The sequence below is a fragment of the Puma concolor genome, chromosome C2 (assembly GCF_028749965.1).
Source record: "Puma concolor isolate L17-30 chromosome C2, mPumCon1.1.hap2, whole genome shotgun sequence".
Taxonomy (NCBI): domain Eukaryota; kingdom Metazoa; phylum Chordata; class Mammalia; order Carnivora; family Felidae; genus Puma; species Puma concolor.
Window position 1 is genome coordinate 113,388,899 of NC_141675.1, and position 15,648 is coordinate 113,404,546.

Sequence of the window (15,648 nt, forward strand, 5' to 3'; positions counted from 1 at the left end):
GCGTGAAACCTTCCCACTCTTCAAAAGACTATTCATAGTCATTCCCAAGGCACACAACACATCACCCAGATGATGACCTTACTTTAATCTTTCAATGAGAAAGTAAGAGACGGAAATGTCCTCATTCTCCCACCCCTTCATCGGTGGGACTCTTGGTAGTCATAACCACAATTCCAGTTTTCCTTTCATTATAGAGGACCAACCACACTTGAACTCTGCAGCCATCCCCTCTCTCTACCACAGCAATCTCTTTGTTCATTTCTGTCAGTTTACCAATATGCTCTAGAATCTCCTATCTTTAAACAGGAACAAAACAAAAGAGCCTCCTTTGAGTCTATAACCATCTCCAGCTACCATCTCGTAACTCAACACCACAGCAAAACTTCTCAAGAGAATTGCCTATGCTGGTTTCTTCACTTTCTTGCCGGTCACTCTCTCCTAAACCACCTGGGTAGGGCCACTCCCCATATCATATCTCCAAGTCTGCTTTTGTCAAGAGTATGAGTAAGCGTCGAGTTGCATGTCCAATGGTGAATTCGCTGTCCTTATCTTGCATGACCTCTCACCAACACTGGACATAGTTGACCTCCTCTGTTTTAAAACACTTCCTAACTTACTGGTAGATCCTCTTCCAACTCGTTTTTTTTTTTTTTTTTTTTTTTTCTTTACTCAACGTCTAAGTGTAGGGTACCTCAAGACTCTGTCCTGGGAACCTCTTCTCGCTCTGTTTTTCCCTGGGGAATCTTGCCCAATCCATGGTTTAAATACAGCTTACAAGCTGTTTACCAATGAGGCTTTAACCGTTTAACCAACGGCCTACTTGACTTACCACTGCAAATCTTACAAGCATCTCAAACCTAACATGTTCACACAGAAATCTTCCCTCTCCAGATCTAAACATGTTCCCACTCTAGTCTTCCCCCAACTCAATCTCTTCAGCTGAAATCCTAGAAGGAGGTATCTGGTTCCTTTATTCCCATCTCTCTTCACATCTAACACATCAACAAATCCTGATAACGCTACCTCTAAAATATGTCTCAGTCTTTACTTACCTCCTTTCTCTGTCATGGCAATCCTGTTCCAAGCCACCATTATCTGCCTTAATATAGCCACCTAACTGGCCTCTTCATTTCTACCCTTGTCCCTCATATTCCATTGTCCACGTCACAGCCAGGGTATTTTAAAGGCATAATCAGATGGAATTGCTGTCCTGCTTTAAAATCTTTAGGGGGCACCTGGGTGGCTCAGTCGGTTAAGCGTCTGACTTCAGCTCAGGTCATGATCTCGCAGTTCATGAGTCCAAGCCCCACTCGGGCTCTGTGCTGACAGCTCGGAGCCTGGAGCTTGCTTCGGATTCTCTGTCTCCCTCTCTCTCTCTGCCCCTTCCCCACTCACACTCTGTCTCTCTCAAAAATAAATAAACATTTTAAAAAATCTGCAAAAGTTTCCTGTTGTCCTTAAAGTAAAATCCAAGTTCTAGTCTCAGTTTACACAGTCCTACACAGCCTGCTCCTTCAGCCTCTGGTTATACCACTCTCCCCAGGCCTGCTGCCCTCCTACCTTGCTGATTTTCTTGGGGCTCCTCTCAAACCCAGGATCATATCCTCCCCCGGGACCTGCACTAAACGTTCTATTTGCCTGGATTGCTCTGATACAGTTGGTACTACAGACTCACTTGGGTCCATCTTAGAGGTCTTCTCCTCAAGATGGTCATCCATTCTAAAGCAGCCATTCAATCATTGCCTGTCATGTATGTTTTAATTGTTTGTATGGCATTTATTACCGCGCTCCCTTATTTATTTAATTATTGTTTTCTTCCCTTCATTAGAATATAAGTTCCACAGGGAGCAAGAACACTGCTCTCATTCACGGTTGTATCCCCTGTGGTGAAAACTGTGCCTGGCATATTAAGGAAACTTCATAAATATTTGTTGAGTCAACGACCTGAAATCTAGGCCTACTCTAGCCAACAACTGAGAGACCAGTTACATAATAAACTTATCTAAGCAATTCTTCTTCCTTTTAAAACACAGTCATACTAAAATAGGAAACCATGTTTTTTTTTTTTTTTTAAACAATTCCAGGTTAGCAAACAGGAAATATATTTACCTTATTATTACATCATAGGAGTCAATTTTCTCTCCTAATGTCTTATTCTTCAAAACTCCTCCATTACCAACCACCACGCACTTTTTACATGGCACACTGCTGGGCAAACAGACAAGTGAGAGGTTGAGACATCTTTCGTACAAGTGGGTGATTCCAAGCACTCGTTCCATACTTTCCAGAACCAAATTTCATTTGTTGCCCAAGTAGAAAAAGAACCAATTGTGACTTACAGGTCTAGGGATATATTAGAAAGATACAGGATTCAATAAATAACATTTCATAGGAAGCATATGATAGCTAGAAACTAAAGCTGCTTATGAGTCCATGCACGGTCCCTTGCTTGAATCTCATAACCACCTGCTCAGACAGGTAAGCCCGATACTCCCATTTTACAAATGAAGAAAGGACTTCAGAGAAGTGTTGGTTACATCTCAAAGTCATATTTCCAAGAGGCAGAATCGGGATTTGCATTCAGACCCTTGGACAACAAAAACACCACTTGGCCTGCGATGCTGCATGTTAATGTTGACACAAGTGCACTTATGTTACACAGCCGTCCTTATTTTCACCAGCATTGCCCACTCCCCTGAGTTCCTAGCTCTGGGTCACTGCTGCGTCTCATCAGTGTGGAGACAGTTGGCAATCTGGTGGGTAAGGGGCAGCTTCCTTGGACCCGACCATGAGCACTTCAATTCCCCAAACGTGTACTGCTCCTTGGAGCTTAACCAATATAAACTCAAAGTTCACTGTGTTCCTGGCAGAGAGCTTTAAAGTAGATGATGAAGCGGGACTTCCTGTTGCTGGCTGGGACTAGCCTAGGACTTTGGATTGTGTGCCATTCGCTCTCAGCAACCCCGAACCCATCTCCAGGCTCTCACCACCTCCCAACCAAGTTTAGAGAAATGACAACTCGGATCATGTCCTTCTCCTTCAGGGGACAAGACTACAGAGGGGAAGCCTGTTGCAACGGTGCTTTCAGGACCCTCAAGACATGAAAGTATAAAGAAAAAAAACTGTTTCTCTAAGAACCATGAAATAAAGCAAAACAGATGAACTCTAGACCACAAGGCTCTTAAGAAATTAATGAGTAGCAAAATTGCACAAATACTGTAGAATATTTAAACTTAAGAGGGGCACCTGGCTGGCTCAGAGGAGCCTGTGGCTCTTGATATCAAGGTCAGGAGTTCAAGCCCCATACTGGGTGTAGAGATTACTTAAACTTAAAAAAAATAATAAACATAGAGAATGCAGGAATACAGGAATAATTAAAAAGAGCCAAACATTGGCCCTGCCAAGAAGAGACAATGTACACCCTCGTATACATATGAATTGACCCTCTTTCCTTAGAATTTGTTTGGCTCACCTATTTGGTAAGTTTTTAATACTCGAAAACACTTTTACACATTTTAATTTGGGACTTTTAGCTCCCAAATTCAAGGGTCACGTCTAAATCAGTGTCTGCTTTGCTACAAAAACAAGAAAATCCAGTTTCACAGATGTCAGGGACGGGGGCGGGGCTGGGGGGGGGCAGCGGGGAAACATGTCCAACAAGCGCTGAGGATATAACCCCGAAACTCCTATCATGGACAGATCGCAGTGTGCTCTAGAGCACATTTTTTAAATGCTTGTCTTAGGAAAGAAACATGTGTCTAGATGCTTTTATATTGCAAGTTTGACATTAATCCCACTTCCAGGAAGGCAACTTTATCCACGGTGCTCTGCCACCAGGTGGCACGGAGAAGATGGGAAGACTGGCAAACATTCAAAACCCTTTCCTCTCTGGGTATATTGTCATCAACCTCACCGGATCCATCTTATGAATACTCTATGTGATGAGGGTACTTCTCACATGCACAGCTTGTTTGACTTTTCCTTCCATAACCTCGGGGTCAGTTTAATACAAATCAGAGGCTGAAGCTGTGGAGCTGGCTTCATCTACCTGCTAAGCAAGGCTGGGCATAGGGGAGGGGGTGCCTAGGAACGGACAGGACCCAAATAACAAGCTCTGTTCCTATGTAACCTATATGAGGAAGGAGGAGAGCTATCGGTAACTATGGCACCCAGATTAGCCCTCTCCCACCTCCCTATTCCCACGTGCCCCTGCAGCTACAGCATCCAGCCTGGCCTGGGATTTCCAGCCTGACACCAGGCTGACTGACTCTAACATCATCAAACATACCAGGCTAGACAGGAGTGCATACCACCGCCGTGTCTCCGGAGTTCCTACCCTGGAGCCTCATCGAAGGACCACCGACCCACAAGTCTGATCCCCGAAGTTGACCCGTAAAGAGGTAGCTCAACTCCGTCCCAGACACAACCAGTTCCATAATCACTGCTCAGCAATAAGCCAACAGGCTCAACCTTAGTGTTCACAGAAGTTTCTGCTCAGTGGTATGTTTATCAGACTGGACTGCAGTTGGTCATCAAGCCCTAGATCGTTGTGTGGCCAAAAGAGCATTGTGATAAGAGAAGCAACCATCTGCCATACTAATGTGTCACATTCCTGGTCCCCACGCAGGCTCCAGGTCCTGGACCTCCCCTCACAGATCCCATCAAGCCTTCCAGTCAAGAGAAAAGGGAGGAGAGGGCTAGATGCAGAACTCCTACTACAGGAGCCCCAGGATTAGCTACAGAGAGAAGGCCATGGCTTGTACACAATTCTGTAGCCTCTTCCTGTCCATCGTCCCAGGAGGTTTAAGGGCTTGGGAAAAATGGAAAGAAATCTTAGAGACACTGCCTCACTCAAGAGAAATGTAATTCTAAAGACGGGTCACAGTTCGATGGTCACCACATTTTGAGAAATTTCACTTTCTATGTTCTTCTCTGTTAGCTTTGGAGGGGGCAGCTGGGAGGAGGGAAGGCCCTTTGTCATGAAAAAAAAAAAAAGTTTGCCTAAGCCTCTGAAAGGAAATCTTGTCAGTGAAATTTCACATTTCCTCCTTGGATATCGCAAAGACCCACATATTTTTCTGAGGATCATGTATAACACTAGAAACTGTTTCAGGGGCATCCCTAGGACCACTCTGTAGCAATAGCAGCTTATCTACAGCTAGTATTCACGACACCCCTGTGACTGTGGGAAACACGTCATGGTACAGGTACACAGTCTGAACCACACAACTCACCCCTCTCTCCCCAGCAGTCACCACATATTACCAAAAAGTTGATCCATCGTCTCCTTGGCTTCCCTCCACCTGGTCTGGGCTCCTGGATCCCCTTGTTCCCTGAGGTGTAAAACGGTAATTTCCAGGGTCCCTTGGGTACATATAACTTTACCATATTTATTTAACACAACTTTCACGCACAAATAACTACAGGGAATTCTGAGTCCCTAGAGGGCGAGAATAGTACTGTTCATATTCCTGTATCCTCCGATCTAAAACTTCCTGGCTCATAGGCTGTGCACTTTAGGAATCAGTTTGGCTGTTACATGAAGGATGGTGACTGTTTCCTTACTCTGTGTCTGGAAAAGCAGCTATCCGTTCTTCTTTCCCCCACCCCAGGAACAGGTGGGGAAATGCACATGCCCCAAACTGCTCACCCAGAAAACAAAATCACTCCAGAGTGCCTGAATCTGTTAATGGAAAATCTGGAAGCCTGCTGAAACAGCTACGGTGAGAAATCACTCTTCCCCCGGGTGAAAGGCATGCTTCTCATCAAGTCAGGCAAAACCCAGGAGAGTTCCTACGCTCTACAGAGGTAAACATCAACACCACCAACACAGAGAAAGTAGACGTGAATTGCCCATTTCAAGTGGCCTGTGGCCTGTCTTCTGAATGCTTTCTGACATCCACTCTTCCCTTCAGCAGTATCATACACATTAAAATAGATCACCTCATCTTCAGCCTAACAATCTCTGCAGATCTCACTGGTCATTCTCCCACACCCACTACCCTGTGTACCTGCCGGTAGAGCCCTGCTTCCGTAAAGCCTGACAACGGTCGGTCTGGAGGTGGCCCCGTAACCCACCCTTGGGCAGAAAGACATTAGAGAGTCTATTAGATGCTCCAGAAAAGATTTCGCCCCCCGCAAGAGCACAGTTTGAAAAGAAGGCTTTCTTTTGATCTACCCCTTCCTTTCCTCTTAGATGCTGATATGTGACAACATACGGTTAGAGCAGCGGCAGTCATCTTACAACAGGGAGAGACACAGAGAGCCACAGAGAAGCTGCCCTGACATCACTGAGCTGCTAATTCAGTCACACAACCAGAGCGGCTCCATACAGATGCGCAAGTTGTACACTGTCCACCTACAAGGTGCACCAGTCAAGTAACTGTATGTGTGAACGGACACTCCCTGGAGCTGTGCCATCCAGTCTGTGCAGCCACACGCAGCCTGCAAGATGGAACCACAAGCCTGCAGACATGAACCCACGTATCTAGGCAATATGGGAGACAATAAAGGTCTGCTTTGTTTAAATCACTCTTAGGCTACTGTTACTTGCAGTCTGAAGACCCTGAAACACTGAGCAATGGGCTGTGGCTAGAGACCTGACTGCTGGTTCTGGCTCCCCCATTCAGCATCTTCAGGACCTTGGCCTAGAGACCTAACCTCTAGGAACTTAGTCTGCCCTTTTGTGAAGGGAATCACCGAGGTCTCAAATGTTGTTACTCTACATTGCAGGAGACCATGTCCTCTGGCACATGTACCCGGTTTCTGTATTTCCACTCAACATGTGACAACAATGGCTGTTATGAAAGACTGTGGCTGCTCCTGCCTTTTCACCACCTGTGACTCACTCTGTTGACACAGAAACACAACTGCCCCAACCAACCCCCCCCCCCCACAACCCCCAGCCTCAAGTTCTCCTCCAGGCTGAAAATGCTACCATGTAAAGAAACCTTGCAAAACAGCAGGATGCCCAGAGTAGTGATGCAGACATTGAGAAACTTTCTAGAGCCTGGGCTCTTTTCCTTAAATAACTGAAGTCTCCATCTTTTTCCTCTTTTTAAGTTGTCTGAAGCCACGCTCCCGCCCCAGCTGGTTGCCAATCTGGCCCCGTTCTGCTGATGTAACATAATGGATCCCGCTTGGGTGAGCAACTAGGCAGCTGTCACAAACCCGTGTCCAATGAGCAGGCAACCGATTTAGCACCGGTGCTTCGGCTCAGTAAGGTATTTATGTAGAGTTACTCTGTAACCACCTGTGCTGGCCTCGCACACTCTTCACAGAATCTGGCGGCCTCCCAGAATGCAATGGTGACAGGGGGAGGTGGAGAGCTGGTTCACGCATTTAAAATTTTTTTTTTAATGTTTATTTATTTTTGACAGAGAGAGAGAGAGACAGAGCATGAGCAGGGGAGGGGCAGACAGAGAGGGAGACACAGAATCTGAAACAGGCTCCAGGCTCCGAGCTGTCAGCACACAGCCTGACGCGGGGCTCGAACTCACACACCGTTGAGTTCATGACCTGGGCCGAAGTTGGACGCTCAACCATCGGAGCCACCCAGGGGCCCCTGGTTCACGCATTTAAGTGGGAGCTGAGATTTTGTGATTCAGGGTTTCTGCCGCTCTGGCTGAGGGAGAATGTGTTCCCACTAAGGAGAAGGCAGCATGCCCCGGGGCTGGGGGGCAGACTGGTGCTAAAGAGATACATGCACAGCCAGCCAGAAAGGGTCAGGGCCTTGTAACACACGCACATTTTAAGTATTGCTTTTCTGTGATACGACTTCCTTAAATATCCTCAATCGTTAGTGAAGTGTGTAAACCATGGCCCCCTCATGTGAGCTGTGCTTTGGGGAATAAAGGGAGCAACCAGGGTCCCAAGAACGCAGCAGCAGCAGCAGCATACAGAAAAGATGACAAAGAGAAACCATTGGTTCTAGGCACGGCTTCACAGTCCCTTCCGAACACAGTGCCACAGAGGCTAGAGAGGAAACGAGAGGTCACTGCCACCCCCAGTTCTTTTCAAAAACATTTTATTTTTTTTAATGGGAATATCATTCACGTGTCGTAAAATTCATCCTTTTACCTAAAATTCACCAGCTTTTAGCATATTCACAAAGCTGTGCAACAATCACCACCACCCAATTCAGACCCACAGCCAGTAGCACTTGCTCTCCATTTCCCCTCCCCTACCCCTGACCGCCACAAATCTACTTTCTGTCTCCATAGCGCTGTCTATTCTGGCCACTCCCTGTAACTGGAATCATGCAGTAATTGTATGTGGTACGTGCGTTGTATCGCATGTAACTATACTTGTACTTGCTATTTCATGACTGGCTTCTTTTGCTGAGCATGGTGTTTTCAAAGTTCGTCCATGTTGTGGCATGAATCAGTACCCCGTTCCTTTTAATGGCCAAATAATTTCCTTTATACGGATATACCTTTAATTTATTCATTCGGCAGTTAGACATTTGGGTGTTTCCACTTTGGGGCTACTATGACTAATGCTCCTATGAACATTCATATAGAAGCTCGGTGGTCATGTTTTCAATGTAAGCTTTCTATTTCCAGATAATTCTAGATTCACAGGAAGTTGCAAAAACAGTACCGATGCTTACGTTGACTTAATGACTGTGCAACGGTTTCACTGACTTAACTATTAACTATTAAAACTGACCGTGGCATGGTGCATATGTAGCTCCATTACCCTCTTTTACAAGAAACTAAGGTTCAGAAATGCAGGAACTTGCCCAAGGACACAAAACTGTGCCGTTTTTCACAAGTACTGACTCATCTACTTAGCAGTCCCATGCCTGCCCACTTCCTTACTGCCCGCCCCTTTCCTCCCTCTACTTCCCCTCCCCCAAAACCCTGTTTTTCAAGCTCTCCTTGAAGACAAGAGTCTATGGAGATCATGTATCTTTAAGAGAACAAAAGAAACCTATTTAACATATATGTGTTTTCAGTGAACTGACACATGTAACTTGGAGAGGATTTGGTTTAACCCTGCCGAAGTATTAAAGATCATCTGGTTAAAAATGGCTTGAGGTTAAGAATAAAGGCATAAGCTATATTCAATAATGCACAAGATTTATAGCCCTGGAAATCCTTAACAATGTATCCAAAAGAATTCACAATTCCAGAATTCTCTTCCCCTTAGCTCTTCAGATGATGCTCAGTTTAAGACATTCGGTTGTGCGGTCTTTCCTGTCTTTTACTCTGTTAAAACGTGAAAGGAGGTACTGAAAACAGAAATTTGCAGACCTCCACATAACCTCTCTGGACCTCAGCTCTCTCACCTTTCAACTGAGGGGGTTGGACTAGATCTCCACCCTTCCTGCCTCTGAGGATTCTCTACAATTCACCACTTTGCTTTTGAGTCTGGCCCTAAAGCAGCACAACACAGCACAGACAGGTAAGCTTAGGTAATCACGATTCTTTAGGCAACATACGGGTGCCTCGGTGGTTACCCTACCCCAACCTGGCGGGTCATTGCTCAGGAGAGAAACTAAACAATATAAAGGGAAAAGCCAAAGAGTATACTTCTTGTTAAAAACAAAAAGATAAATAAAATCAAATGGGTAATAACATGCTAACCTGCAGACTTCGTTTATGTGACACCTGTGGGAAAGAGGAAGACTCCTCTCTTGTAAATGCATCTGGTATTTAGAACTTTCCCATTCACAGTGTAATCTGTCCCAATGGAGGGCATCATGTGAACTGAATAATGTAACTGAACAAAACTAGGACTTACATCTGGTAGGACTGTAAAGGATTCGGATTTGAAACAATGACCAAATGTCTGAACCTTCTGGAAAAAAACCAAGAGGATAAAGGAAGAATAACATCAGTGGAGAGCAGCCCAAGGGGGAAGGGGATGGAAAGAGTGGAGCTCCCCTCTCTCTGCTCATCCCAATCCCGACCCTACAGACCCACTGACCAAGTGAGCAGCTCATGCCAACAAGGCTTCCTCCTGGTCCATGGGGCGCCCCCCTCACCCCCAACCCCGCTCCTGAATCCACAGCTGGGGGCAGTTCATTCTCTCTGCCTGAGAAAGAGACTGTTCTCAGACCTGTTTGTCCTAGAGCATTTTCCCCCAGGCTGAGAGGAGAAATGGGAGATGTTTAAGGTCACGTAGGGAACAGTTTACTCTGAGGCAACAAGAAGGCAGGTTAGTACATTCTGCCTTTCTGGAGTATATTCTGCCTTTAAAATACACTGCTCAGGGGTGCCTGGGTGGCTCAGCTGGTTGAGCATCCAACTCTTGATTTCAGGTCAGGTCATGATCTCACGGTTCATGAGTTCGAGTCCCATGTCAGGCTCTGCACTGACCGCACGGAGACTGCTTGGGATTCTCCCCCTCTCCTCTCTCTACCCCTCCCCTGTGTGCATGCATACATGTGTGGTCGCTCTCAAAATAAGTAAATATTTTTAAAATAAATAAATAAAATAAAATCCACGGCTCAGGCAAAGACTGGCCAGCGATTGTCTTTGTGTTATACAGTGCCATTCAGATAAATGTATACTGACTTGCTTAAAATACAGGTATAGTTTATTACATGTGAACCCATCCCAAAAGTTAATATGAAATAGGAAATACTGTCCCAAGTATATTCTCATCTACTTTCAAAATACTCTTTGTCAAGTCCCTAGGAAAACAGGTTTGCACAAACAAGCAATTCAGCAAGGCTGATCATGTGACTGCTTCTTGGTGTGCACTCCGAAGAGATCCCACAAGGGGATTTTCCATTCCCTCTGTGCCTGAAAAGTCTCTGACTGCACATTCTATTCTACTTCTCTTGACAAACTCAGACTAAAGGATTCCTGTGCCATCAGCAAGATCTTCCAGCCCTCCTCACCACCCACACCCACCTCTCTTCCAACACGGGTGATGCTAAGAGCCTGACATGGGTTGATGTTGGGAGTGGGGTCCATGCTCAATGACAAAGGAGGAAAGGAAACAGCAAGACCACGTCAGCAAGAAGAGAGAGACAAGCCTGGCTGAGGCACACGCAGATGATGAATTCCTGTGTGGGAAGGGCTTCTGAAAGCACCTACAGATGATACAGTCTAGTTCTAAGATAAAGACCAGGAAAGAGTGAAACTTCTAGTCATACACACCCAAGAATCCTGGCAGTAGCTCACATTTACAGGGACTAGGACCTTGTAGACACTTGCTCCAAATATTTAATGTACAGTCACTATTACTCTTAAGTCACACATCCGGGCACTGGATGGAGCTCTCTAGGTTCACATCCTGGCTGTAGCTTTTACCCACTGTAACAAACTATGTATGTTTGCCTAGTTTTAGTTTCTCCATTAAAAAAAAAAAAAAAAAGACTATCAAGCATTCTTTGCAGGGTAGTGGTAAAAACTAGAGAGCAGGACATAATGCACATATGCCAAAGATCTGCACAAAATTCAACCCATGAGCTACATAAAATTTAGGCTAGAAAAGTACATACATGGTTGCTGTTCGTATGCAATCAAAAACAAATTAAGTTGATGGCATAGTTTTAAATTGTAATAAGTAAGTACAGCTGAAATGAGCCAACATTACATATCCACACTTTGATCGTGTGGGCTCTCAGAGAAAAAAGGAGAGAATTTCAGACAAAATCTAGCATTGCTCTTCCAGCTCTGTTCTGTAAATTCTATCCCCATTTTCACATTTCTGTCCACTACTCTCATTTATTTATTTGCTAAATAGCACTTCTGTCCTCTTGGGCAAGAGGGAAAATTCTGTCATTTTGCTTTTTAATGGAGTGCCTATTCCATCCCCCCAATGGACCACTGGCCAAATCCTAAAGGGTAGATGAAGAATCTGTACAGAAAGTCTACCTTTGTAAAAATAAGTGTATCAGCTAAAGAGTCTATCTTTAGCAATTTCATTCCTAGATGGTTCACTTGACACCAGAATTTTCTACAAATTAAGTTACCTTTTGTAGTCAGAACAAGTATTATCTCAACCAACTGTTCTCTTTCCTCCAGTATAATTCTGAATAGGAGGAAGAGAGCTGCTTCTGAAATCCGATATTCAAGTGAAACAAAACAGATCCTCATGAGCAATCAGAAGATACATAGGAAGGTACAGGAGACAGCCTATGGAGGGGCTGTGAGCTGATTAACAGGGGTTGCAAATTAATTCTCTAGTAACAACAACTTAGGAGAGGTGAACGTGGGTTAAAATGTCTTGACCTGGGACTAGGATTGCTCATCATAAGACTCTGCAAACTTTTGAGGCAACCAGTTTTGCAGTTTCTAAATTAATTTTGTAATGTGTTTATTTGAAGTGTCATGGAAATAACTAATAGACATTTTAGTCATGCACAACTACTATGGAATTTTCTTGACTGAAGACATTTTACATTGGGGTGCATATTTTGAACCACCTTAGCTAAAAGTAAAAGTCAAACAAAAGCGAGGAAATAAACTCACTTGTCATATTCATCAAAGAGATCACAACTCTGCAGTTTTGAAAGAGCAAGTCGAAAATATTCCGCTAGAAAACAAATGGCATATTATAAATAAAAGGAATTATGGCTTCTTAGATACCTAGTAAGCAACCCTAGGTATTCCCCCCCCCCATCCCTCCCCCAACCCATTTCAAAGTTGTAAATCCATGTGGATTTATTCCTTGGTGGAAATTAACAATACAACTGCAGTTAGCAGGCACTACTCAATAGGTATGCTCAAAACTGCTCTAAGGACACTTCCTGAAAACTCCAGGGGGGTAAAAAAAAAAATGCCTTATCTGACAACAATTCTGAAAAAGTAACCCCAAAAATACCAACATCTGGGGTGCCTGGGTGGCTCAGTCCGTTAAGTGTCTGACTTCAGCTCAGGTCATGATCTCATGGTTCGTGAGTTTGAGCCCCACATCGGGCTCTGTGCTAACAGCTCAGAGCCTGGAGCCTGCTTCAGGTTCAGTGTCTCCCTCGCTCTCTCTGCCCCTCCCCTGATCATGCTGTGTCTGTCTCTCTCTCTCCCAAAAATAAGTAATAAGACATTTTTTAAAAAAATACCAACATCAGATGATATTAGTGTAGAATATAGCCTTTGAAACTGATATTAGTATAGAAACCAATATTCAGCAAATTTAAATGTATTATCAAATTCTCTGCAATATTTTTTTAAACCTATACACACACACATATACACACACACACACACACAACACACACACACACCTAACAGGATCCACTGAATAAATAAAATCTGACTCAGAAAACTAAGCTTGTCACCTACTGGGCTTTTAGGGTCTCTCAAAAATCTACAACATAAAGCTGCTTAAGGCCAATCAGTTGTCAATAAGTGGAGAGAAAACGGTTTTGTCATTAGCAGATAGAGTAATTTCTCTCTCAATTTAGCAAAATACCTACTGGTTAAAAGGCTGATCAAGGAGTTAGAACTTACATTGATGGAATAAAATAAAACTCAGAGGTAAAAAGGCAAAAAGGGAGACAGGAAGGAAGTTAACCCACAGGTTTATCCTGCTAATTCTATACTAGAATAAAATACAGCATCAGAACTCATGAATAATACCATAGCTAGACAAAAGTAAAGAGCAGTTTCTCAAAAAACAACAACAAACTTCCCGTTTTATTTTAGAATTCCACACTGCCTCAAAAAGGAGTAGGGATTTCTGAATTAAAATTTAATTTCCTTCAACAAATTGCCGAATCATTTCCTTTAAGAATCCTCATGAAGCAGTAAGATGAAAAGGCCTTAAAATTATATAAACATGTGGTTCACATCAAAACACACTCCTATTAATAGGGCTGGGTAAGAATAATATTACTGACCTGATGTTCTTATCCCATAGGGCAAATCAAACTTATCACCACCATACAAGGAAGCAATCTTTTTAAAATCAGCTGCACACAGAAAAGGGTGAAACTGATGAAACCTGCAAGAAAAGGAAAAGAATCATTTCCCCCAAATGCCTACAATATATGCAGCCTTCTAAAATCACAACTGAAGACAACTGAAGTATAATACTCACGTTGATATACGGACTATATGCGATTGTGTAACTATTTTTAAAGTATTTTTTTATTCACTTCAATGCTTATTTATAGTCTTACGTTTTAATATTAACATTATTTGGGGGGCCTGGGTGGCTCAGTTGGTTAAGCATCAGACTCGTGATTTCAGCTCAGGTCATGAACTCGCAGTCCATGAGATTGAGCCCCCGGGTTGGGCTCTGCACTGACAGCACGGAGCCTGCTTGAGACGCTCTCTCTGCCCCTCCCCCATTTGCTCTCTTGCTCTTTCTCAAAATAAACAAACTTTAAAACGTAAAATTATTGAAAAGTCACCTTAAACGGAATTTAAATAGAATAGAGAATGGAATGTGCAATGGAACTACAAAACCAAGATGGAAACGCTACCCAGGCTGTGGAACCAAAGTTTTGTCACAACTCTAGAGGCTAGGGAGGGGGATCAAAATTTAAAAACAAATCAATACCATGTGAGGAAATGTTAGCCATATACAGGAAGAGACAAAGGAGGTAATAAGGGGAAATAAAGCACGGATGCTAAGCCACTCCCAAATTAAAAAGTACCATATGTGTGAAGTTTTGTCAGCTATGAAAAAAAAAAAGTAAAAATAAAAATGAAAATAAAGAACAGTTAGATGCACCTAGGATTCTTGCCGGCATTAAGACTTACTGAAGAACAACAACTATGGACATGCTCTTATTGCCTGCTCTGTGCTGAGCTATGCCCCACTGCCCCCACTCAGGTCCTCTCTCAGACAAGAGAGACCGTTCGATGAGGATAGGATGTGCCTCTGTTTTTTCCCCCTCACTTTTAGCAACCAGCACAGAGTAGGCAGGTTCCCTACGGTTAATAAATGATTGAATGAATTTCAACTCCGTATTACTTCTTTATGGAACCAGTATGAAGTAGAAAAAAAGAAAATCAAAGTGCTTTTAATGCAAGAGAAGGAACAAGTCAAACTCACCCTTACCCCAATCCCCCACACTTGGCCCCATTTTTCCTGTCATATCAGCTTTGCCTTTTGTTAGTCTAAAAACTGCAGGTGCAGATCAGAGTGCCCTGGGGTTTCAGTGGCTGTATGACAAAATGGAAATAAAGCACAGAATAGGGGTGAAATAGCTTCAGTTTCATTCTGGCTTCATTTGCATCCATAGTAGCCACTCAGGAGCCATTACACCTTGGGCAAGTCACACGAGCTTAAGGTCTTCAGAGCTGGGCTAAGAACTCACACCACATTCAGACTAAGGAAACAGGTGACAGTGGGCCCTTCCTGCATGACATATGATCTGTATCCCAGACTTAGTTTTGAGAGTGTCAGCATTCTCAGGGGTCCAGCTTTATTTATGTATGCCGGCTTCCAAAGTAAAATGTATTTATACCCAGTGTATACTGGATTCCAAGGTAAAATTGATTTCTTACTATGGGGTCATGGTTAAAAAAGTTTAAAACCACTCTTCTAGTTTTGCAGTGGTCCTAACTAGAAAGATTTATCATCTTATAAAGTGCTTATAGTAGCCATGATATACCTGTAAACATATGCAGAAATATTTTATGTATCTCCAGTTTCCTAGAGAGTTGATTTTAAAAGGTTAAGAACCAGTCATGGAAATGTGTGGTATACTATGCAATGAAAAGAAAATTTACAAATATA

General features: G+C 43.6%; 1 protein-coding gene across 8 annotated transcripts in view; it reads right to left on the minus strand.

Annotated features, from left to right (window-relative positions):
- ST3GAL6 (ST3 beta-galactoside alpha-2,3-sialyltransferase 6) overlaps positions 1–15,648 on the minus strand; it is an 85,137-nt gene that overhangs the window by 30,491 nt on the left and 38,998 nt on the right. For 7 of the 8 annotated variants that reach the window (XR_015240347.1, XM_086675645.1, XM_086675647.1 and 4 more), the window contains 3 exons: positions 13,799–13,902; positions 12,432–12,495; positions 2,110–2,208 (listed from right to left, as the gene is read on the minus strand). Coding sequence is in view for 7 of the 8 variants with exons in the window: in XM_086675645.1 (XP_086531771.1) it covers positions 2,110–2,208; positions 12,432–12,495; positions 13,799–13,902 (267 nt within the window). In the remaining variant the exon portion in view is untranslated. The remainder of the gene's footprint in view (positions 1–2,109; positions 2,209–12,431; positions 12,496–13,798; positions 13,903–15,648) is intronic. The other variant, XM_086675644.1, reaches the window with a different exon arrangement.